The sequence below is a fragment of the Furipterus horrens genome, unplaced genomic scaffold, assembly GCF_987537825.1.
Source record: "Furipterus horrens unplaced genomic scaffold, mFurHor1.1.pri manual_scaffold_8, whole genome shotgun sequence".
Classification (NCBI taxonomy): Eukaryota; Metazoa; Chordata; class Mammalia; order Chiroptera; family Furipteridae; genus Furipterus; species Furipterus horrens.
The window spans coordinates 39,683,025-39,708,206 of record NW_028327178.1 but is presented as its reverse complement, the minus strand read 5'-3'; the positions used below and the strand labels follow the sequence as shown (position 1 = coordinate 39,708,206).

Here is a 25,182-nt window from a genome sequence, read left to right as displayed (position 1 = left end):
TGGGGGAAGAAGGCCAGGCACAGGTCTGGGTTCTCCAGGGAATGCCCCACTCCTCTATTGAGAGAGGCTCTGATAGGTAACATTTTAAAGTCAACAACAAAGACAAATACCTTGTTTAACTTTAGTGTCCTTGAAGTCCTGAGCATTTTACTGATTACCGTAGTCAATAGTGGCTTTTAGGGTGGAGAAGAATAAATCTTTGTGATGTTGTAAGTTGCAGTGTCCCCATGACAACTTTGAACTCAAGTTATGTGGGATGCTAGTTTCTTTTAAACTTATTTCTTGAGGAAGGAGACTTGTTTTGTAGGGTAAATAGTAAATGGAATTAAAGAGTATTCATGCCAAAGACACATTTAAATATCTTTACAGCAGTTAATGGTAGTAACAAGCAGTTAACTGTGGGAATGAGAAGGAATAGAAAGACCCAATAGCACACATAGTCTTCAAATAAAATTCTAAAGTGTAATGTTTATTTACTTTAACAATTGATTCAAATTCTCCTTAAAGAAAACCAATTGAAACGTTTAAACCCTTTATAATGTTACTAACTCTAAACAGGAAATATTTAATTTTAAGTCTATTTAAAAAATACTTATTTAATTAATAAGTACCTGTCTCATATTAGATAATAATTATTCATTTATATTTAACCAATTTAGGGTAAGTAATAAACACTTACTCTTAAGATTGTTTTAAATAACAGGTTTAGAATAGGTGTGAACTCCAAAAACTAACCAAGTAGAAATGACACAAACGTAATTTAGAAAGATTGCATAAGTTGCAATTTTCATGTAGGAAAAAGGAAACAATTTTATTGAGCACTGGGGTGGTCTTAGTAATCTTTCAGATCAATAAAACATAAACCGTTTGTAGAAAATTTGCAGATAGAAACAATTAGACCCACTTTAAAATTAGAATATTTTAGTGTTTGGTCCTTGTGGCATGAAAATAAAATGTAACGTCTATCTCTGCTTATTAATATTAGTGCATTTTTCCCTCTGAGGAGATCTGAGGCATTTTCTAATCAATTGGTATAAATGCTCAAGAACAGTATTTATAAATTCACATGTCTTTTTTGATGGGGGTAGGAAGGGTGGCAGATACAGTAAATACTTTTTAAAAGAAAAAGAAGATAAAAGAACTAAGGCAGCCTCCCTGTGTCCTGGGATATTTGTGGGCCAGAGCAGGGGTCAGTGATCAGTGTTAACCCAGTATGGTTTGCTGGGCTTGGCAAGTGGCATACTGTAATTATGATGGATTTCAGTTTTGAATAGCTTGTGAACAGCCGGAAAGGAGGGGTCAGGGGACCCAAATCGATCTCCCCACAGTTCATCTCAACTCTGAGGTCCTTGGTAGTAGAAGGCAAATGACTCGGGTTCGGCTTCCCGCACCGTCTTCTACTTCTTTAGGTTTTTACTGGGCGCGCCCAGGGGTGCAGAGAATGGTCAGCGTTCCATAGGGATATCATCAGTGGGCTCCCGAAAGATCTGTGGGGAAGGGCGCTGGCAGGGAAGCGCTGGGACCTTGGGATGCTAGGGGTCTTGGCGGGAGCCTTGGGGAGGGGCGCGGCGTCACCTGGCCTTTTGTCTCCGCTCTCACCGCAGACCTGCTGGAGGACCTGCCCGAGAGTCGGGAGTGTGTGAACTGCGGCTCCATCCAGACGCCACTCTGGCGGCGGGACGGCACTGGCCACTACTTGTGCAACGCCTGCGGCCTCTACAGCAAGATGAACGGCCTCAGCCGGCCCCTCATCAAGCCGCAGAAGAGAGTGGTAAGTGCCAGCGCCGCCCTCCTTCCCTGCGGCGCGGCCCTGCACGGCGCAGAGCAGCCCAGCCTGGTGCTGCCGGCGCCCCAGGCACCCCCGCGGGGACAGGTGCGAGCGACGCCAGGAGCCGCCCGGGCCTGACCTGAGCTCAGGGATCACGTAGTACCCTTTATTCCCCATTTGCTGGCGCCTGACGGGATGTTATCCCGAAATCAACGCCTGGGGAAGAAAAACATGTTGCCTTTTCCCCACATTTAACTTAGGGGATGATATTTCATATGAAAGAGAAAAAAAGAGAGGTGAAGGGTACTACGGTTTTTTTTTTTTTTTTTTTTTTTTTTAGTACAAAAATCAATAATTACATCTCTTTATGTACTTGTAAATATACCGAAATAATTCTGGAAGGAGACACAAGAAATTTATAACGATGGTAACCCCCAGAGAGAAAGACAGATTATAGGGACCCAGGTCAGGTTAAGGAAAGAGATGTTGTTTTTCACTATGCCTTCGGCTCTGGTCTGGATTTTATTCTTGAAAAGCAATGCCCATTTACAGCACCCCTCCCCACCCCCCAATAGAACATGAAAACAAACCCACACTCCCTTTCTTCCTACAGCCTCATGGATGGGGTGTTTGATTCTGTTCCTTTTATAATACCTCTTGGTCCCTTCTGCCTCTTCTGGAGAGAGACAAGTTTTAGCGGCAAATTCCACCCGTCTTTTGGATTGCCCTTGAGTATGTTGAAAATTTATTTACTCTAACCTTTGTTATTTTGAAATCTGGCTGTTCGGAGAACTACACGGAACTTGAGAAAAAAATGCAGTCTATGTATTCTTCTCAAGTTGAGAATTTTTGCCGATATGAATATGTTTTACTATGTTTTAAAGTGGGAATTTTGATTCTTTTTTTCAGGGATTAATCTCTTAATATCTTCTCATTTTTTTAAGGAGAGGGTATTTAGAGAAAATAAAGCTTTCAAAAGCCCCACTGTAAGACTAACATTTGTTTAGCCAAGCACACATACTCTAATACCTTTTAAAGTAAAATATTTTACAGTTAGATGCCAGACATCTTAAGTATCCAAGTAATTTATTTAATTGTTATACTCTAATTAGCAGGAACAAATGCTACACATGTTGTTTGTGTTAAACAGATTAGAGTGAAATTGCATCACAATGTAAGTCTGACACCTTAAGGAGAAGCAATTAGTTTTATGGTGGTTTTGTTTTTAATGCATTTAAAATAAAATGGCCAAGGTTAATTTAATGAGTGTATGTGCCTTAAACTTGTTACTGCCTCCCACAGCTTAAACATTTTCTTCAAAGGCCATCCTTAACTTCAGTGGCTGCCTGACTGCCTATGGTTTTCATTTTTCTTGCAAGCATGATATTTTAAAAAGTGGCTGGAAAATGTTCCAAAGAAGTTCTTTGTTTTCTTGTATTAGCCTATGTTTTAACGATGAAACTGATTATTATTATTTTGGAAAGGTGCATTGAACTATCTGAGCTTGGAAAAGTAACATTTTCTTGAGATTGAGCAAAAAACTGGTAGAATAATAGCCATTTCGGTTCTAGGTGCATTATAAATTTAATATAGTAACATCCATATTTAGATAGTGCCATTTGTTTTGTACTTTTACAAGTAAAAATAATGCCAGAAAATCATTTTTAACATCTATGAATCAATTAGTTTCCCTTCTGTGTGGCAGCTGTCTTGGCAGTAACCAAGGTCAGCCAATATGCTTTGTAAATAGGTTATAAATGATACCAATTGAAGGGTGTGTCTATCAATTAGTTCTCTTTGTGGGCTTCTTATTTATGGTTTTGATGGACCTACCTTAGTTATCAGAAGTAGAATGTTGAACCCAACTTTGTTTAGCCAGCAGTACAGAACCAATCACTGTGAATTTAAACTTGTAATACATTGCAGAATAAGAGATTTATGGTTAACTTGAATTCCTTGTCAGTGATGAACATAACTGAGATCACTTGTTATAAGGAACTTTTATAACCCAGCCACCTTCATTTCACATGTTTATGACGACTGGCTTCACTTATGATCTGCAGTTGACAGTCATAAAGTTCTTTGTTATAAAGGCAAATTCTGATAACAAGTTTGCTTCACATTGGCTCCAAATTCCACTGGAAACTGTCATAAATGATCTATTTATGAAATGAACCTTCCTGTAGCTTGTTTTCTGATTTCACATTTATAAAAAGAAAGGAGCGTTCTCCTGGGAAATTATTTTCTTTTAACCAGCAAGGAAGGAAGAAAGAAAAAGAAAGAAACCCTGATGAGCAAGGTTTTATATGTTTTCATCATTTTAGCAAAGCAATTCCCAAATAGTTCTCCTGTCATTCAAGCATATTCATTACAACCAAAAGTAAAATTGTTTTTTTTTTCTTAGCACCGGCTAAGAAAATGTTGTAGTGCCAAGAGGCTTACCAGTGTCTCTTTGTTTTTATAATTTGTCTGTAAAGAGTAATACTAAAGTAATACAACAGATTGTGAATTGTAAATGAGAAATTCAATCCTTTAAATTTGCCACCAAAAGATTTGGAAATCTCTGTCCTTTAATTTGTGAAATTTCAGTACATGCTCGATTTTTATTTTTGCTGTGCATTCTTTTTTTAAAGTACATTTTATTGATTATGTTGTTACAGTAGTTCCAATTGTTGTGCATTCTTTATTTCTTTACAACTTCATAAATTAATTAGTGTAGCTCACTTCCCAAATTCTGTAATTTTCAACTTTGGTTCCTGGATTTTCCCTGTTGTTTTGTAAAGAGGAATCACAGCACCATTTTTTTAGTTGCCTGCCTGGTAACTTCAAACAAATTTAGATTTTTTCTATTCCAGGGAGGAACTTATACTAGGTTAAATTCTCATTCTTTATCATTCACTCGTAATTTAGGGGAACTAAATTCTCTTTAAAGATGTTATGAGCATAAAGGGAACATGGAAATCATAATGACAGTAACAGGGTTGACTTTCTGATAGTACCATTTAACACTTTGTGTGAACAAAAGTTCAGTATTATACTGGCAGGGTAAATTAAATATATTAGTATCATTATATATAAGACAATGCCAGAATTAAAACAATGTCATAAAACTTGCTTATCCTTTGGAAAAATGAATAATACAAATTTTCAGGTAGCATTTGATCATGGTAATTATGGAATATATTACAGATATATCTCTTTACAAACATTTTGTACATTTTCCAAAATCCGTTTCTATTAATATATAAGTTCTTCAAAAGTTTCTGGTTTGATCCTCTGCACATATCTGAGAAATAGACCTCATTATCTTCAGTTTCTGGGTGAAGCAGAGACTACCCAGAGTCATTTAACATTGGCGGGTAGTTGTGATTGCATTTCAATAGCTTTATATCTCAGACCTCTGACAACAGTACGTGCAGTTACTGGCCAACATTGTGACTGGTTCACAGTTATTCTATAATCTATGTTAACTGGTGCAGATCAAATGTGTGTTTGAGATCAAGCACACTGTAAAATTTAAATTTCTTGGGTCAGGAAGGTCAATCTTATTATCCTTCAATTTTTTTTTTTCTCAAGGAACCTCTTATTTATAATAACTTGTTGAAGACAGGGACATGATACATTCATGTATGCAGCATGCACATAAAAATCACTTACACTTACTTTCTTGTGCTGTTTTCTAGCCTTCCTCCCGGCGGCTTGGATTGTCCTGTGCCAACTGTCACACCACAACCACCACTTTGTGGCGCAGAAACGCCGAGGGTGAACCTGTGTGCAATGCTTGTGGACTCTACATGAAGCTCCATGGGGTGCGCCACATAGTCTGCTCATACTGCATATATATTTATTAGTACAGTTTGTAAATGATTTCAATTAAAAAAATCAGCAAAAGGAGAAGATAAAAGTAAAAATTTTGATTTTTATATGCATGTTATTGAATCTAGGATGTTATTATATTAAATTATTAACTTACATAGCAGTAAGAAACAAAAAAATGCTGCCAATTAAACTGTCAGACATGTCCATTGTAAGACATCTCAATATTAGAAATATTAAAATGTGAAAAATGTGTATTTTAGAATTGATAAAATGGTAGTAACCTTTTAAAAAAACCTGCACAAACAGACAAAAGCATGGAACCAATTAGAATTTTTGAATGCAAGCAAATATACAAGGACAAAGTGGGGAAAAAGTAGATTTACAGTTGTTTGTACGGAAAATAATACAATAATTAATAAATAATGATACAAAATAAATCTGTTTCATGTAGTCAAAACTGTAAACCTACTTTTGCTGCACCCTGTATTTGATAATTATAGTTAGAAAGATTCTATATTTCATTTTAAGGATAGCACAAAATATTATAAGTACTTTTATCTTAAAAAGGAAAATAACTTTGTACATATGTATAATAGGAAGAAGAGAGCACATGAGCTCTTTGAAATAAAAGTAGGCATTCAGTGGTTTTATTCTATACTTGAAGTTGTTTAAAACAATAAGCATTAACTGAAGGAGTAATAACTCCTTGGTAAATCACCTTATTTTCCCTGAAGGAATCTGCATTTGACGGGGTAAGTGTAGTCTTTGTGCAGAAATGAGAGCTTTCAGTACTGATGTTGGGTCTTTAGCTAATATTTATTAACCATGTGGCCTATGTGAAATATTTTTTTAGGTGCCTCGACCGCTTGCTATGAAAAAAGAGGGAATTCAAACCAGGAAACGAAAACCTAAGAACATAAATAAGTCAAAGGCTTGCTCTGGTAAATATAATAAAGTGCTATTTGATTGTAAAGTATTTGCCAACCTTAATAGTAGAGTATATGTATATTTATGAGGTTAATTTTGACTCTTGCAGGCAATAGCAATAATTCCATTCCTATGACTCCATCTTCCACCTCTTCTAATTCAGATGATTGCAGCAAAAATACTTCCCCTACAACACAACCAACAGCCTCGGGGGTAAGTGCTGAAACAGTATAGACTCTAAACTAGTGGGTAGCTCTCTAGTTTATTATCTCAGATTTTATCTTATCTGGAAGAACAATAATCTAAACCAACAGTTCAGTTTAGTTAGCTGATACCTAAGAATAGTTTTTAGAGGAAGTTACATTTAAATGTCAACAAAATACTAACATAAGTACTTTACAAACCTCTTAATTAAGATCTATATCATATTTTTATGATTAAATTAACCCAAGTAAAATCTAGAAGTTTTGGTTTAAAGTGCTTTAAATGGTTTTATTTCCAGGTTTTTATCTGAGTTGCTATATATGTGTGTGTGTGTGTGTGTGTGTGTGTGTGTGTGTGTGTGTATCTAAATCTAATGTAGATCAAAAAAACTATCAGCTCAGTGGTTTCATATACCCCAGAGTCCATGACATTTGAATTGTTTTTGCTTATCATATCAACTCCCGCTTTAGATTTTCCTTTCCCTTCCCTTCCCTTCTCTTTCCTTCTCTTTTCTCCTTTTCCCTTCCCTTCCCTCCCTTTCCCTTCTCCTTCCCATCTCCTTCCTTCCTTTTTCCTCCTCCTTATCACTTACTCAGAACACAGCTCATCATAATGTGTCAGGTGCTGCTGTGTCACTGATCTTTCTTCACCCAAGTGTCCTCTTGCTAGGAGGCCTTGCCTTCTTTAAATGCACCTTAATTATATGCAGGCTTCTTCCAGCCTTGCTACAAACCAGTGAGCAATTTGATTTGTGAGTGAGGGTCTTTGTGAAGATCACACACAGGTAGTCTCTGTAAAATTATGATTGGAACTCAGTTTTTCTCAAGTGAAGAGCATTCTGCCTCCCTAGTATCTCCTTAAAATACCTGGATGCTGTTTAAAAATGGCCAGGTTTCACCCTAGGTCTCATTGAAATCCAGGGTGTGACCTGGGCAGCATGTCCTCAGATACTGAGACTAGTTTAGGATCAAACACCAGCATTAAAATCCCTATTTACTTAGTAATTGTTTTCTACATTTAGTTTTGTCCTATTTGGGGTACTTTGAAATACTACACATTCCTGGGCCCCACCCTGGATTTTCTAAGTCAGACTCTGGGGGTGTGGCTTGGAAATTTGTGTTTATGAACAAGTGCCCCAGGTGAAACTGAAACCCTGTTCTCGAGGTGTCTTCCAGTCAGGGTTTGGGAACCACAGAGCTAGCTTGGTTTCTTTTGTTGTATTTTCACAGACCTAAACAAGTGAGAATTAAAAATTTAAAACAATTTTAAACTGTGCTTAAAATTATATTTATTTCCTTTGTCCTCTGATCCAAATTCTTTTGGGCTTTTTCTTTAACAAAACAAGAATTTTGATCAGAGCTTCACAAGGGAAAAAAAAAATTTAATTTTTGTTTGTTGGAGACAGGTTAAAGAATGTTTCTAGCCTTTATAAAGGTGGACTCTGATGTATAATGTTTTTACAGGAAGTTTACATGTAATTTTAAGGATCTAAAGTGGTAAATAGAACAAGTCCTTGTGGGAAAATGAAAAGGTCAGAATTATTTTAAAATAATTTTTATTATGCTCTAAGTCCAGTTAAATGAGGCCAAAGTTCTGGTATTCCAAAGCATTGAGGGAGCAGCCAGGTTTTCGGCTTCAGTGACTGTCTTCTTTAGCACAAGTGAGGATAACTGTCAGCTTCAAGTCACTTTTGTTGGTAATACAGTACAGCTTAAGCATGGCAGAAGTGAGATATGAGTGACAAATGTCAGAGAACTAGATATTTGCCCAACAATGGGCCCAGTTTGGGGACTTGCAACCCTAGTGGGTAGAGTCCAGTTTTGCTCTTGTGGTTTTGTGATGTAAGATTTCAAAATTGGCTATTTGCAAGTCCAATCAGTTGCCCTTCCAGAGGAGGAACAATAAAAAGACAGGGAGGGGTCTGGCCCTGGCCTGTCTGGAAGAGGAACTTTTGGTGTCCCAGCATCTCTCACCTGAGACCCAGCATGCTCAGTTCCGGCCTAGAGGCCAGGGGGCAAAGCAACAGGATTTTAGGGATTGGGGGGTTTGAGAACAGTTCTACACAAGGCCTGTGCTGTACGCTCCCATCCTTCCTGTGGCCTGGGCAGCCTCTGAGGACTTGAGGAACAAGCTGTGAGAGCTGCAGGTGGCCTCAGAAACACTTCCTGACAGCTCTCCCTGTGTGTGGAGGTGTGGGGGCTGGATTGCCCACCCTCTTCCCTGCACCCAGAGACCCACTTCTAGCCTGCTTCACAGGCACTCAGCTGGCACCAGGGTTGTGGATATTTCTCTGGATGGTTTGCCCATCACAGATGTGCCCATCAGCTCCCACCTGCTGTACCTGCTTGGCAGAAGCCAAATCTGCTGGTTGTCTTTGGAAACTGCCCGTCCAAGAATAATTGTAGATACCAGGCGTCTCCCCAGGTCACTACCAAGGAGTGCCAGTGTGTGCCCGTTGGTCCCTTCAAAGCCTTCTCTGGGTGTGCGTGGCCAGCGTGGCAGCTGAGGAGCTGCAAAGAGCATCCTGGAGAGGTATCTGTGAACCAGGGGGTGGTGTTGACAAAGATGCGTCATTCTCCCATCTTGGTCGTGGTTTATGATGTTGGAGGGTGGTTGCTGTTTGTACTGACCACTTACAAGATTTTGGTGAAGGGCTATAGGTGAGGAAAATGTTATATCCACGTAACAAGGTTGTATCTGTACGTAGTACATGGCACCTTTGTTGGCTCAGTGTTTAAGCCTCCTAGGATGATGGGTACATCCCATAGCTCTCCAGTGGCCCCTTTTGTGGAAATTAGAGTTATCCTAGCTTAGTAGGGACAATGGAGCTACAAAACAAAATGCAATCTTAGGTATCCAGTGGAAGATAGGAACTAGGGCCACATGTTCTTCCATGGAGAGATGTAAAGGGCAAGTGACTGCTCTGCCTTTCCTTAATGATTATTACAGCAAAGATGTCAGACCACTGCAGAGGTCTTAGCCAAACCTCATTTTCATTCTGGCTGAGAAATCAGCTCTAGATCACCAGTAGGCATTCCCAGCAGGCTTCTTTTCAGTCCTGTTGTTCCTGCCCTGCATGTGGACATGTGCCGGGTGGTGGCTCCTAGGTCTCCAGTGTGGCCTGGCTCCTGAGCTAGCCTGGCAGGGGCTGAGTATTCTGGCTGAGTCCTGTGCTGCTGAGAGGAGGCTCCAGGGCTCCTTCCCCAGCAGGGTGAAGGCATGGGCAGGATTCCTAGCACACAGCATTCAGCATTCTTTAGGACAAGTGTCACAAAAATAATTTTTGTGCTCCTCTGAAGCCTCATTTCTTTGACTTATTTCCATGTCTTAGCCTTATGTACAATACTTGTTGCTATTTTGTATTTTAACTAGACCTCTGCCTCGGAAAAAGGACATTCCTTCTGGTGGTCATCAGATCAATGTTGTAGGCTGTGATGTGTGTGTGTGTGGTGAAGGCAGAGAAAGGGTAGTTTGTTTTCTGTGTGAGATCAGGAAGAACTTCTGCCAGGATTAAAATAGTCCCTGTCTTGTTGCTTTGGAATCTTTTATGTTTGTTAAGAAATGTATTAAACTTAATTTTTGATAGTTGATTAATTTTTTGTGACTTTTGAACTTAAAGATAAAATTTCCCCTAAGTAGTCTTTCATTGTGTCTAAAATTTTCTAATACATATAGTTTTACTGAAAAATGTGTATTAGGTTGACCTAAATAGACTGCAGATTTTCTTTGGCATTTATATTCTCTGTGGAGTGTAAGAATTTTTCATTCTTTTGTTGATTTCCATTTATTGACTGAATTATGTTTTTAGAATTTTTTTGTTACTGTTGTCTAGAAGGGAGCTATACTAACATGTTCTATTTCAGCAATTCCCAAATAAGAGTTAATAGTTTATAAATATTGCTATTTTTCCTATGACTTATAATTAAAAATTTATGAAATTAGAGGGTACTATATATACACATATATATGTATATATATATAGGGGTGTCAAAAGTAGGTTACAGTTGTATGTGGAACAGTTTATTTTTTATTTACTATTGTATTTATTAATTATTGTATTGTTTATTTGTATTACACAAACCTACTTTTGCCCAACCCTGTATAGTTCATTTCCATGTACTTCAAAATTATTTAATGTTCAATGTTATATCTGTAGTTTTAATACAAACTTGAGCTTTTAATTTTTAATAATTATTTATAGAACTACAGGTAGGCAGGCAAAATATGTATGTGTATATATATAATGTGCATATATGATATGTAATATGCATATAACATAACATGTATATAATATAATGTATAAACTTTTATTCTCCAAGTTTTAGTAAATAAAAGGTATTTCTTAATCTTTGGGATGGGAAAGATTAATTTGGGGATGAAAAAAGTAATAAAAAAGTCTGAGAATAAGAAATCACTGAACATATAGGATGGGGCAAAAATAGGTTTACAATTGTAAGCATGCAAGACACAGTTTATTCTTATATTATTTTCTGTAAGGACAACTGTAAACCTTTTGCCCCCACCCTGTATATGGCTAGCTCTTGCTTTACAGTTGTTTCATTTACAAAGCATTGCACTATGGAGGCCCTGTTTATAATTGAGTAAAATAAAGTTTCTGACCTCAGATTATTCATAAGGTGGTGGTAGTGGTGGGAGCAGGTATAGATACTAGTTAGATTTGGAAGTGCTTTAAATGAGCGACAAAGTAGGGTAGGAGGCTAAAGGAGGGAGTGGTGAATTTTGAATGCAGAGTTGGAAATGGCTTCACAGAGAAGAGGAAATTCGAATTAGTTGAGCTGGATTTTTGTGGGAGAAGCAATGGGATAAAGGTGTCCAGGAAGAAGAGGAGCATCGGTATCTATGTTACTTCAGGGACGTAGTTTTAGGAGTTCAGTGTGGCTGGAGTGCAGGGTATAAGAAGCTAAAGGCAGGAGATGAGGTAATAAAATAGGTGGAAGGTAGATCTGTGAAATGACTTCAAATTAATATCAAGTCAGCCTTAAGAAGGGCTCAAACCACATTCATTTCTAAATGATGGGCTTTCTCTGACCCCCATTTCAGTCTCAAATGCATTTCTGTCCATGCTAGAGCCCAACAATTAAAACATTCTTAGCTGGGAGTATTTTGATAATTGATGTAAACAAATGCTAGCATGCTTCTACTTGTACGTTTTACAAGCAGGGTTTCCCCTCACAAATAGTAAGAAAAGAAATCCTTCCTCAGAGCTGGTGACATGCCCTGACCTCACAGCTTATAATGTTTAGTTTCTTGGTCCCCAGGGCTCCTCAGGGCAAGACGGTTTAGGGTGGCTGCCGCGTGACTTGAATGGAAACATATTAGGCTTGGTGTGTTAGTGATAGGAAAGCTTCTTCACCTTGTGGTTTCTTATGTGTGATAAACTTCCACAAGAGAGGCAGGTGACCTTAGACTGAGACAAGGACTTCATCTAATATCCTCACTGGCTGATTCTGTGCCTTTGGGTGGACCTTTCCCACTCTGGTCAGTTTCTCCTTGTTAAATAGGTTTCTTCATTCCTGTCTCTTTTGTTCTTCTGGGATGCTATGTTCCTAGCTAGACCTGTTTTCTTATTGCAGTCACCCCTTAATAATAACATTATTCAATGACCTTGTCAGAAGACATACTTCTCCTGAGCTGTATGGTGCTAAATCTTGTGCTACAAGTGGTTTGAAAGGGCTAACGCACACCCGTTACATGCTTGTAGCCTACAGGAAGTGATTTAGGGACTGGTACCTGTTAGGATATCTGGATGTCTTTATAAGGCCTTTAAAAAAAAAGATTTTATTTATTTATTTTTAGAAAGAGGAGGAAGGGAGAGGTAAAGAGAAGGAGAGAAACACCAATGTACGATGGGGACTTGGCCTGCAACCCGGGCATGTGCCCTGACTGGGAATTGAACCACTGACCCTTCCGGGGTTCACAAGCTGACACTCAATCCACTGAGCCACACCAGCCAGGGCTATAAGGCCTTCTAAAGTAAGGTTAGGTACTTTGAAGGTTAATATTTAAAATTCTTTATTTGCTACCTGTGGTGAAAATTGGAAAGCAACACTTTAGTCCTGTAGCTTACTTCTTTATTAGCAAATTTATACTCCACTGTCTTTTTCTCCAGGTAATTGAATTTACTGTGGCATCATGGCTACAAAATAATAGTTCCTATTATTGACTGTTCCAATAATAATTAAATAGCTGAAAGGTCATTTATACAGTGTGAGCTGCTTTCACTTAAAGGAACTTGGCTATTCCACAAGAACCTTTAGAGTACTTGAAAGACAGACGTTAATGGATTAGTCTTGCATTTTATCAGTTGTACTCTTGCTTTTGAGAAGTCTTCTCCCTTTCTCATACTTTCTCATTTATAAGGTAGTGGCATAGGAAGGCAGGAAACTAGCTTCTATCAATACCTTTTACGTATCAAGTATTTTGTGTACATTTTCTCTTTTATTCCTAATTATTAATCTACTGTGGAGGTGCTTTTATTACCATTTTCTATTTGTAGGAGTGAGACTCAGAAGGTAAGTAACAGGCCCAAGGTTATATATCAAGGGCTTGGAGCTGGACCCAGGTCGTCATCACCATGGCATACTAGGTTAATATGTGGCAGATAGTATATGTGATTTTGAAATGTTTGAAGAGAAGGAATAATATTTTCTTAATTAAATCTGACTAATTTTGATTAGTAATTTTTCAGCATTAAATATTGTTGCACTGAAACAGATGGAAAAATTGTGCCAGAGAAATGATTTGCTCATGAGCAAACATATAAGGCACATTATACAAATATCTTTGTTAATTTTATACTTATTAATGAAGTGTGTTATAGTACTAAGACAATGTTAGTTGGGTACCAGAAAAAATAGTAAAATTTACTGTTGTTAAAGTACCTAATGTGATTAGAAAGATTTGTTTAAAATGTTAATTACTTTAGTGGCATGATTTAAATTCATACACAGGCAATGCTAAGTTAATTGGAACTTTTAAGAATGTTCCAATTACCTTCAGTTAATTTTTACAAAATTATTGAAAACTGATTTTTTAATAATAGGCAAATGTCCATTTTTTTCTCCCGGGGTTTATAGTCCAAGACACTCTTTTCTCAATGACTAAAAAATGTTACAAAGTCATTAATCTCCCACAGGGTCTGAGAGAGAGTTGTGGTTAGGTCTTATTATTGCCTCATTTATAAACCAGGGCCCAGAGTGACTCCATAAGGTCACAAGACAAGCTCATGTTGAAGTCGGGACTGGAACCGACGTCTCCTACCTCCCAATCCAGGGCTGTTACCACTCCCAGGAGTTGACCAATCGTCATAGTTATTAATATCCCACTTGCCACTTGCTACAAGCCATGAACATAAATATTTTGTTGGCATTTTATCTTCACGCTCCCTATGTGCCAGGCTCCCTTTCTTTCTTCCTTCACAGCCCCTTCTAATAACTCACGTTCCTGTCTGACCACATCGGCCTTCACCGTGAGAGTCACACGTCACCCTGGCAGGGAACCTTGAAGTATGTGGAGTTCGCATACTTTCCTTTTAATCTCAAGGCCTTTTGTGGACTTCCCTCCTTTTTTTTTGCCTGTCTGTGTGTGCACATGTGCATGTCACAGGGAGGATGATAAAACGTAGTTAGAAATACATGCTACTACATTAATATTCCGGTGGCTTTTACATATATGAGGAAACAGTAAAACTGTATTGTGCTTTGAATAGGTGATAATATATGTGTTCACCCAATTTATCACAGGACTGTGATTTATTTAATAAGTGATTCATCACAATCTGAAAACATTACAATACTAGGTAAAGAATAAGTGTGGGCAGAATGTCATTTACCTTTTCAGGTGGCCTCAGAACACAATTTTTCTTTGTAAATTACAGTTTCTTTGCAGTTTTTTCCCCATGCCTCTATTGGAATATAGAAAATTGTCTCAAAACTTGGAATAATGTTATGGGAAAACATGGGCAAATTTAGGAAATTTGGCTTAGAATGCTTTGAAATGTTATTGCTAAATGAATCTTTGAAGAAAATGAATTCTTTTACTGGAACAAAAGTAATTTATTATGAATTTCATGGGTGTCTGCCAAAAGAGTTACTAGCAATATGAAGAGCTAATGAATATGAATTAAATACACTGTTAGCTCTGTTCGTGTTTAGACCTACCTGTTAATTTTCTCTGAAATTTTAATGATTGAAAAAAGCATCTTCCAAGACAGGTGGTGGCACATGTTATAACTCATAATGCTGCTACTTACCATATCAGGCCCGGCAGTCAGAATTTGTGAGACTGGGCACAAAGAGATTATTTTATTGACTTCAGATTTTAAGAAAGATTTGAACAAATAAACAGCAGGTATTGATTTTGACATTCTGTTGGAGTCTTGTGAGTAAACAATTCCAAGTCCATATCTGCCCACGTTTAAATGCTTACTTATTTAGTGTGCTGCCTCTTTTGGCCATTGGTAGCTTGGCATGGTTTCACCAGAGCTGGGGCACATACTCGAGCATCCTTTTTATCTTATTAAGTATAAGTACTTTTAATTTAAAGTTCTTACTAAGTTTAGTTGCTTGATTGATGGTGAAGCCTGGATCTGGTCTGAAGTTTATTCTGGGGGTTCAGGGATTAGCAGCTGGAAGGAAACAGTTTTGGGCAGCCAGGCACTTAGCTGCGGCTCTGTGTGTGACTCGAGTAAGCTGCCAAGGTTTTGTAAAGCCTCTGTTTTCCTCTACTAACAGGGAAAAGTAATTCCTACCATCTGGTTCTTAGGAGTATTGTATAGCATAAGTGGGAGATGCCTGTGGACCCCTTTGAAGCTCAAGAAGAATAGCGCTATTTAAATTTAATCTTGGAAATTAATAGTGATGTGCTTTATTTGCCTGGCAATGCTTTTCATCCCAAGACATCAGAAATAAATCCTTGCTTTACTAATGGGGGGAATTTAGAGATGTAGAGCTATTGCGTTAGCAAAGTAACCATATTTTAAATACTGCTTTTATTTCTGATAGCAACAATTTTTCATTCCTCATGATACTTAGTATATTTATATTGCTTTCTTGTAAATGCTGCTTGGACCTTGGACTATCATATGCTTTCTCTAATTGAGATGGTGAGATAAAGACATCCAATCTCCTGAAAAGCCATTTTTGTTATAAAAGATCATAATTCACCAGGTTTTAAATCTTGCCTGAGGACTCTTTACCAGTTAATTTGAAGACTAGAATAGTCATCTGTTTTGTTTTGATTCATTTCAGAAGAAAAACTTTTTCTTTAGTATGCTAATGACTTTAAGTTGCAGAACAAACCCTCCTCCTTGCAATTTATATTTGTACATTAGTATTTTACTGACAATCCCATAATACTTATAAATTTTGGGCCATCACTTTCTTCACCGCAACATGCTTTCTGTTTAAGTGTGTACAGATGTGTAAAACAATTTGCTCCTCTGTCCAGAGGATATTGTAAGTATAGGATTTTTCTGCTGTCCTTGAGAGGGCAGTACCCCAGAGTATGGATATAACCTAGTTTACTCAGGATGAGAAGGGGCAAGAGGGGTCACAGGGGCAGTCAGCAAGCTCTCTGGTAAGGAATTTGTTTGTTAAATTACAAACAAGTAACCGTTCTGCTGAAAACTGAGTTAGGTTATCAGCTGAAGTGACCGTGACTCTTGATGTGAGGGAAGGCGCTCATGTTGTCGTGCTTGATTTGAGCTGTTGTGGGAGAACTAGAGGGCTTTGTTTTGATTGATAGTTTTTACGTGTCCCGATGGAGACAAAATCTTTGTGTTTTTGTGTATCTTCCTGTGTTGAAACTATTGAATCACTTTTTTTCTTTTTTGGTCTGGTTCTATTACTTCCATTCAAACTGAAATGAACATTGTTTTTAGGGTAGAAGTTTAGATTTATCTGGAAAGTGTTTCTTTTTTGGAACTTACACATAGTTTTTACTTTTTCTTTTGAGGAAGGCTGCTATAAAGCACTGCAAGAGTCTAACCCAGAGGTTATAAAAGCATAGAAGAGAGCTTTGGCAGTGAGGGACGGCTGGCTTCCCCTCACACAAGAAAAAGCCATAACCACAAACTTATTCAGATGTGTAGGAAGGACAGATCAGAGGCCATGGAAGTTGACAGTCTGAATTCAGGCTAAGGAGACAGTTGTGATCATCATCAAAGTCTTATGCTCTGGAAATGATCACAGGCTCACCCTCAGCCTACCTAGGGTGCAGTGTTTTCTTTCTTCAGATCGAAGTTGCATTAAGAGAGATTACAGTGTGGAGGACTGAGCACATCCCTGTCGACTGCTTACTGGTTTTCTTTCTCCAAAATGATATGCATGTTTATAATTCGCAAGCCAGAGAACCAATACTATTCTTCTAGATAGGTTGTGTCCTTGAAGGGCTTCTTTGCTCAGATGTGTTGCCTTTCCTGAGCTGCCTCTCTGGGCATCCCCCACTGGAGGCTGTCTCTGGGTCTGTCGTAAAGGCAAAGAAAGAGAACTGGTAATGTTGGTGAGCCAGGCTCTGCTGGACATTGACTATGTGAGTTTATCAATTCAGAAATCCTTAACTTTTCAGATCTATGGCTGAAAACAAACAAAGGCTGCTTCTCACGGGAAAAAACATCTGGCAATCTAAACCTGAACGGTGCCTACTTCACAGGCTAGTGGGTATTTTCCACGTCCTCCTGGGCAGCAGCCGAGTTGTCCCCAAAGTCATTTATTCCTTTAGGAGGGAGTTTTCCAGCCCAGCTGCTGGGCCTCCAGTCGTCTCCCACCTAACTTGGCCTGTGCTCAGTGCTAAGCCCAGGCTGGGTCTGGTGCTGATAACACATTTTTTTCAACAGGAAGTGCCTCCATTTTCAGTTGTCTGTGGGAGGGTGGAGGGCAGATAAGCTGTGAATGGAAACACAGAACAGATTTCTGCTCCACCCTCAATGCACTTTGATCAGAGGGAGAGTGAGGAACTCCGCCTGCCTGAGATCCCCACGAAAGGAGGAAGGATGATTCAGCTACAGACATTCCCTAGTGCTCTTCTATACTGTTATTCAGAAACATTTGGTGGAGTAAGTTGGTTTAGGTTAGTGCAATGTCTGCCTTTGCTATGTGGAGATATCTATGATCTGAACTAAAGTCCTTCAAGTGTTTAACTAGATGCGGGAAGATGTAGTAACCAGTTGAACTTTATACTTGTATTTTTTTGTATGTGTGTACTGGGTTCAGGGTCACAGTAAGTTTTCTGTGATTTGCTCCCCAAATTGTACTGATTCTCAATAGGTAGCTCTTGAATATCATCAATGAGGAAAAGGCACTTAGATGAATAATGATATGACAAGCCAGGTTTCTTAAGGAGAGTTGTGCCAGTTGTAGACTTCTACAGTTAGAATATCAGTTTCAAGTGCTCAGGTTCTGCTGGTGAACCTATGTACTGTGCTTGGTGCTTTAAGTTATGTGAAACCATGTGTCACATGTGCACGGATGGCCAAGTTCCAGCCTATGCCAGGAGGCATGGAGGTGACTCCAGGGGTACACGAGACCCCTTCTGACCCACCTTTCTCCCTGTTAGTACCTCTATTCTGATTCCTCCCTGTATTTTCATGCTACTTTATGACTCCCTCCAGGCTGGCTCATTCCTCAAGTGCTTGTGCCTCATGTTTCTGGTGCTAGTGTCTTCTTCCTTTCCCCCAAAGTGCTATGCCATTCAGTTAAAATGTGTATTAAAGAAAGGCATAGATGGCTAATAGATTGGGCTCTCTCAAATGGTCCCCTCTCGAATGCCCTCCTGAGTTCCCTTGAAATGCTCTTGCGTGTGCATGGACAAATTGTAATTATGACATAGAAATTTTGCATCCTGCTGTTTTTTACCTAACATTGCATTACAGGATTTTTTCCATTTTGCTACCTGATCTTATTATTTTTAATAATTGCATATAGCTTATTGAGTGGATATACTTTGCTTTTCCAAACCATTCCGTATTATTAGACATTAGATTATTTCTATGGTTTCCACTATTACAAGTAAAACTGCAATGGATGTCTTCCTGTGTGGAGCCTTTCCCTTCCTTAAAATTCTTTCCTTATAATACATTTTCAGAAGTGAAATTACAGAGCTAAGTAGGGTATAAAACTCTTGATGTCTCTGCTAACTACCTTCTAAGATGTGTATCAGAATATAGCACCACTGGCCGTGGATGAGGGTACTGGGGTTATCACAATTTTATCAAATCTCATTATATATTGTTACATAAAAATTATAATTTTTTATTGAGGTACAGTTGACATATGTAAAAGTTTTACATTGTAGTATTTCGTGTTTGAATAGTGTATCCCCATTTACAAATATGGTTCTCAGGCTTTGGGTGCAAGTACTCAACTCCAGTTTATTTTGAGAGACTCAGATGTTGCTTTTGATTTCAAATGAGCTGATATATATATTTTTTATTTTTGTTGAATTTATTGGGGTGACATTGGTTAATAAAATTAAAGTTTTCAGGTGTACAATTCTATAATACATCATCTGTATATTGTATTATGTGTTCACCACCCCAGGTCAAGTCTCCTTCCATTGCCATTTATCCCCCCTTTACCCTCTCCTACCTCACCTCACCTCCCTTTCACTCTGGTAATTACCATACTGTTGTCTGAGGGTATTTTTCCCTTAATCCCTTCACCTTTTTTACCCAGCCCCCAACCCTCCCCTCTGACAGTTGTCAAGTGCTCTCTGCATCTATGAGTCTGTTTCTATTTTGTTTATTAGCTTATCTTGTTCATTAGATTCCATATGTAAATGAAATCATATGTTATTTTTGTCTTTCGCTGACTTGTTTTTTTCACTTAGCATAATACTCTTCAGATCCATTTATGCTGTTGCAAAGTATAAGATTTCCTATTTTTTTTTTTACAGCTGTGTAGTATTGTATTGTGAATGTACCACAGCTTTTTTATCCACTCATCTACTGATGGGCTGCTTCCATATCTTGCCAATTGTAAATAATGTTGCAGTGAGCATAGCGTTGCTTATGTTCTTTCAAATTAGTATTTTGGGTTTCTTCAGAAAAATTCCCAGAAGTGGAATCAATAGGTCAAAAGGCAGATCCATTTTTAATTTTTTGAGGTAACTACATACTGCTTTCCACAGTGGCTGCACTCATCTGCATTTCCACAAACAATGCACTAGGGTTCCTTAAGACAATAGGTATTTTACCTGGTAGCTTTTGGGATTATTTATTGCTCAGGTGTAAGAATAATAATCAAGGTGTCAAGATTTCTCTAATGGGGCTTATATGAGAAAGGGCCAATGAGGCTTTTGAAGGGTTATGGCAGCATCTTTTTTTTTTTTTTTTTTTTTTTTGTAAAGAGCTGTCAGTAACAATTAGGATAAAGTCATTGTTGAGGTGGGTTTCACTTAGATCTGAGTTCCCACTGCTGCCCCAATGATGGTGGTAACTCACCTGGTGAAGGATAGAATTGGGAGATTAAATTAGGTCTGCTTTCCTTATCCTTAACCATAATAATAAAATACTAATAGTAGCATATATTTATTTAGTCTTGAACCATTGCTACTGCTGTAAAACCTTCACATATATTAACGAATTTAATTCTTACAACAACCTTAGCTATAGATCTCTTTTTATTTCCATTTTTTAGTGAGGAAACTTGAGGCACAGAAAGTGCTAGTTCAGGTCTTCTAGTTTGCTTCTCCCACATTATCTCTTGACTCCTTTGCTTAAACATTTGTCTTAGCTGGTTTTCCTGTGAATATGTCTCCCCACGTCCTGCATGCTTCCCATTCTGAACACCCATTCCTCACCAGTAATAATAGTTTCTTTTTATGAAATGTTTAACACGGCAAGGTGTCATGCTGATGCTTTTGCAAACATCTCAATTAAATGTCACAACCATACTTGAGGCAGGTAAGTCAGAGTGAGTTATGGAGGAAGAAACTCAGGGAGGTAGGTGACCACACTCATGGGTGGCAGAACCAGGACAGTACTTGAAAGCCCATGCTTGTCCTCACCATGCGGGCTGCCTGTGGCTCTTCTCCAGGAATCCTTTCCTCTCTCTGGTTTCTTTTATGACCTCTTGTCCCACCTCGCTGTCTCAGCCACTGGTGTATCATTTACAATAAGCAGCTGAGTACTCTTATGAGTGTGTATGTGTCCTGGCTCCTCGGGTAGCCTGGGAGCTTCTCCAGGGAGCAACTGTCTCTTTGGGGCTCAGTCCCAGTGCCTGGATCTCATGGGTACCTTGCTGTTGTTCCTTGTTACTGACTTGTGGTGACAACAGACTGCTCTGCTATCTCAGCACTTGTGGCCATTTGAGGTGGGGGGCTTCCTGGGCCAGTACAGGTGCCTTCTTCCTTTCAGAGAACAAGTACTTGCTATGCTGTAGTCAGATTTAGTCAGATAAATGCAGATGTGCTTTGGGTAGCAGGGGGATAAATGGATCAATACAGAGTTGAATGTGGCATAAATCATTTATTAAGGAACTCTTTCTACTCGCTGTGTAATAGCTAATGAAGACTCTAAAATGAAGAGTTTATAATTAATGTCACCCTTTTGTTTCTTTCTCTGGATGTCAAATATGGATCCATGTTGGCTTTGCTCATTGTGGAGGTTCTGGATTAAAGGGCTAAAGTTTATCTCTACATACTTTTGAAATTATTTATTTATTTATTTATTTATTTATTTATTTATTTATTTAGAGGGGAAGAGAGAAAGAGAAACTATCAACGTGAAAGAGAAATATTGATTGGTTGCCCAATAGGGGACTGAACCTGCAACCTAGGCATGTGCCTTGACCTTGAACCAGCCACCTTTCGCTTTGCAGGATGATGCCCAGCTAACTGAGCCACACTGCTCAGGGCAGTCACCATATTTATATGTGCAACCATATTCACTGAAGTGTGTTTGACAGGATTATTTCAGCGATTTCAAAATTTTCACAAGAACCAATTTAAAACTTTAGACATATCAATGACTTCTTGAAATTTGCTTTTTTATCCACCCAAAGCCCCTCAGTTTAAGTCGTCAAGTTTTTATTATTTAAAAAGGAGTTTGGGTGCAGGGGTACTGTTGTTGCTGGATTTTTACAAACACTCATTTTTGCTAGGAAAAAGAAGGATTGGGTACATATGAAAGGGCTGGATTTGATCTGTCCAGCTGGTAGGACATTGGGATGGGCAGATAGGAAGTCGTGTCGTCAGACCTCCTGAATCCCCATGTCTCAACATCATGTGGTTAACTTTGAAACCTTTTTTATTGTTTATTTTATTACAGTTGTCCTAATTTTTCCCCTCTTTGCCCTCCTCTGCCCAGCCCATCCCCTACTCCCAGTCAATCCCCACACCATTGTCCATGGGTCATTCATACATGGTCTTTGACTAATTCATGCGGTTATGTGAGGATTAGAGAGAAAACCAGATTTTATCCAGGAAAGAGTAGGACCAGGCCCCAGGAGCCAAGGGGGCCCAGCTCACCTTCCATTCCGTTCAGCCTGTGTCTGGTGCCTTGTGTTTCTTTGAAGTGAATGTAACATCAATTCAGCCAGACACATGTTTTAAGGATTTAATGGGATTGTGGATGTAAAAGGAAGGCATGCTTTGAGAAGTACAAAATATTCTACCTGTGTCAAAAACCAAGTATCCTGTAATTTATGGGGTAGATCCCTGAAAGCACAGAGGAAATAACGGGCTTCCGAGCTTTGAGAAGGCAAATGGCAGGATTTAAAAGTATGTGATTATGGCTAGATTTTTCAAAAAGCCAAATGCAACTGCTTTCTGAAACCATAGTCTAAACATGATTAGTTATTTTGGTTTGATCCTACTAAATTATATCATATAAATCATATGTTTTCTCTACGGCCTTTCTCATTTGGGTGGAAGGAATGAAAGAAACAATACAAAGGTAACTTTTTGCTTCAAGAAATATTTGTGTGGGATATAGAATGTTAGCATTTTCATTATAATGTGGTCTGCTTCAAACATAGCCCATTCTTCTTGGAAAAAGTTAAGGTAAAAGAGGCAGATATTAAAACCTGTATATGCATGGGTTAATTTTTCATGAAGTCAGTGCTCAAAAATTTCATTTATCAGGCTTTGCTGAACTGTGTAGCTTTCTCTTTTAGACTTTGACATAACTGCTAAGCCTTGTGGCTCTGCTGTAAGTGTGAGTGTGTGTATACAATGTTCTGCATTTTCTCTTGAAATGATTAGATTGTGTGGGCATCATTAGAGTCTGTTTACGTCTGTGGTGTGGCTTGTTTCACTGTCAGAGATCTCTGGGTTTGGCACTTTTTACAAAGAGGCTTCCTCCAGTTCCTTTTCTACTTTTGTCTAGCCTCACATGTTGCTGTGTGGTTACTGCCATGAGTTCTCAAGATAACAGGAGAATGTGTCTGAGAGCAGCTCAGATCTCTAGGGTTAGGCCAATGGCCCTGTGCTGCACAGTGAACAAAACCCGCACTCTGGCTGCATTGCCCATCGCGTTTGTCCTCACGTGTTTACCTAGCAGGAGCATGATGCCTGATAAATTTATCGATAACTCTCTCCCCTTCTCTTTCCCCTCTTCTGTGCCCCCCATCTTCTGCCAGGCGGGTGCCCCGGTGATGTCTGGTGCGGGAGAAAGCACGAACCCCGAGAACAGCGAGCTCAAGTACTCAGGTCAAGATGGGCTGTACATAGGTGTCAGCCTGGCCTCGCCGGCCGAAGTCACGTCCTCCTCCTCAGTGAGACAGGATTCGTGGTGCGCACTTGCCCTGGCCTGAGCCCGCTGCCTGGAGTGGGAGGGCCCTTGGGACCTGCAGTGATGATGCCACACTGTGCAAACCAGGGCGAGTATCCTGACAGAACATTCCTCTGATGTGTGATTTCCGTGCCTTTATTTTGAAAGAGATACATTTCCCAAGAGGCTTGCTCTGCCTTACCAGCCAGCCCCTGTCAATGAAGAACCAGGGAGAAGACGGAGCCCTTCCTGGGAAGACCAGTGCAGCCCACAGCATGGGCTTCTTCCCTGGCGAGGCCGCTTCCAGCCAGCCTGCCTGTGGGTCTGCCAGGGCATCCACTGGGCCACTTCCAGAAACCTGAACTAGGACTGGGCCTTGCCTGCTAAGGAATTCTGAGATTTTTTAAAAATGGTTTTATGTGTATTGTCCCAAATCATGTGCTTCTTCTGATTGGTTTTGTTTATTCCAGAATTTCTTAATACCTTTCCACACCCAGATTTCATATGCGTTCACGGAGAAGACCATTTGAGGCCATTTGGTACACATCTCTGGAGGCTGAGTCGGTTCATGAGGTCACTTGTCAAAAATATTACTCAGTTTGCAAGACTGCATTATAACTGTAACATACACTGTGACTGACGTTTCTCAAAGTTCATGTTGTGTGACTGATCTGAAATCAGTCTGAATTTGTAAACAGGGTAGCAAACAAGATATTTTTCTTCCATGTATACAATAATTTTTTTTTTAAAGTGCAATTTGCGTTGCAGCAATCAGTGTTAAATCATTTGCATAAGATTTAACAACATTTTTTATAATGAATGTAAACATTTTAACTTAATGGTACTTAAATAATTTAAAAGAAAAATGTTAACTTAGACATTCGTATGCTTCTTTTACAACTACATCCCATTTCTATATTTTCAATTGTTAAAGAAAAATATTTCAAGAACAAATTTTCTCTCAGGAAAATTGCCTTTATTCATTTGTTAAGAATTCTTATACAAGTACACCAATATCGCCCCTTTAATTTACTGTGGAATATGCGCTGGAAAATTTGCAACAAAACTTTACTACCTAACAGACATTTGTAAATACTCTAGGTATCTGCGCACACTAAGATGAAGTCTCTATGGTGTGACTAACCCACAGGCAGGTTGGTTTACATTAATTTTTAAAAATGGGATGTCATATGGAAACCTATTTCACCAGAGTTTTAAAAATAAAAAGGGTATTGTTTTGTCTTCTGTACAGTGAATTCCTTCCCTTTTAGTTTCATTTTGCTATTGTTTGTGGTTATAGATATTCATATAAAAAAGCACATGTGAGGTTTGCAGATTGCCTTACAGCCTTCCTTTCAATGAATTGTCCTTTTGGAGCTCTTTTATAACATGGTTTATTTGAAGTTGGCACATGAGAGTTAGTTATCACTCAAAATTTGCATTGGGGACAATTTTTGTAAGTGAAAGGGGCCCAGTATTATATCATATTATCTGTGATTATAAGTGTTCTCTTTAGGATCGGTCCTTAAGAACATTGAAAAAATCCAGAGTTTCTTTCCTCTGAATGGAATATACTTTATAGTCTAGAAACAGTCTCTTTTCTGGAACCTCCCTTTTGCAAAGTGCTACTAAGTCTTAAAGCTTATCTGAGATTGAAGTTCTTTCACTCACTAGAAGATATAAAGCCATCTGAACAGTCTCTGCTTTTTCTTAACCATTGGGTGGATTTCAGGAA

General features: G+C 38.8%; 1 protein-coding gene across 4 annotated transcripts in view; it reads left to right on the top strand.

Moving 5' to 3' along the window:
- The window catches only part of GATA6 (GATA binding protein 6), a 30,268-nt gene extending 5,565 nt beyond the window's left edge, over nucleotides 1–24,703 (top strand). For 3 of the 4 annotated variants that reach the window (XM_090285739.1, XM_090285740.1, XM_090285741.1), the window contains exons 3-7: nucleotides 1,605–1,771; nucleotides 5,452–5,577; nucleotides 6,441–6,528; nucleotides 6,624–6,727; nucleotides 23,317–24,703. In XM_090285739.1, the coding sequence (XP_090141865.1) occupies nucleotides 1,605–1,771; nucleotides 5,452–5,577; nucleotides 6,441–6,528; nucleotides 6,624–6,727; nucleotides 23,317–23,490 (659 nt within the window). In that variant the 3' untranslated portion in view covers nucleotides 23,491–24,703. The remainder of the gene's footprint in view (nucleotides 1–1,604; nucleotides 1,772–5,451; nucleotides 5,578–6,440; nucleotides 6,529–6,623; nucleotides 6,728–23,316) is intronic. The other variant, XM_090285742.1, reaches the window with a different exon arrangement.
- Nucleotides 24,704–25,182: the final 479 nt, after the last annotated feature.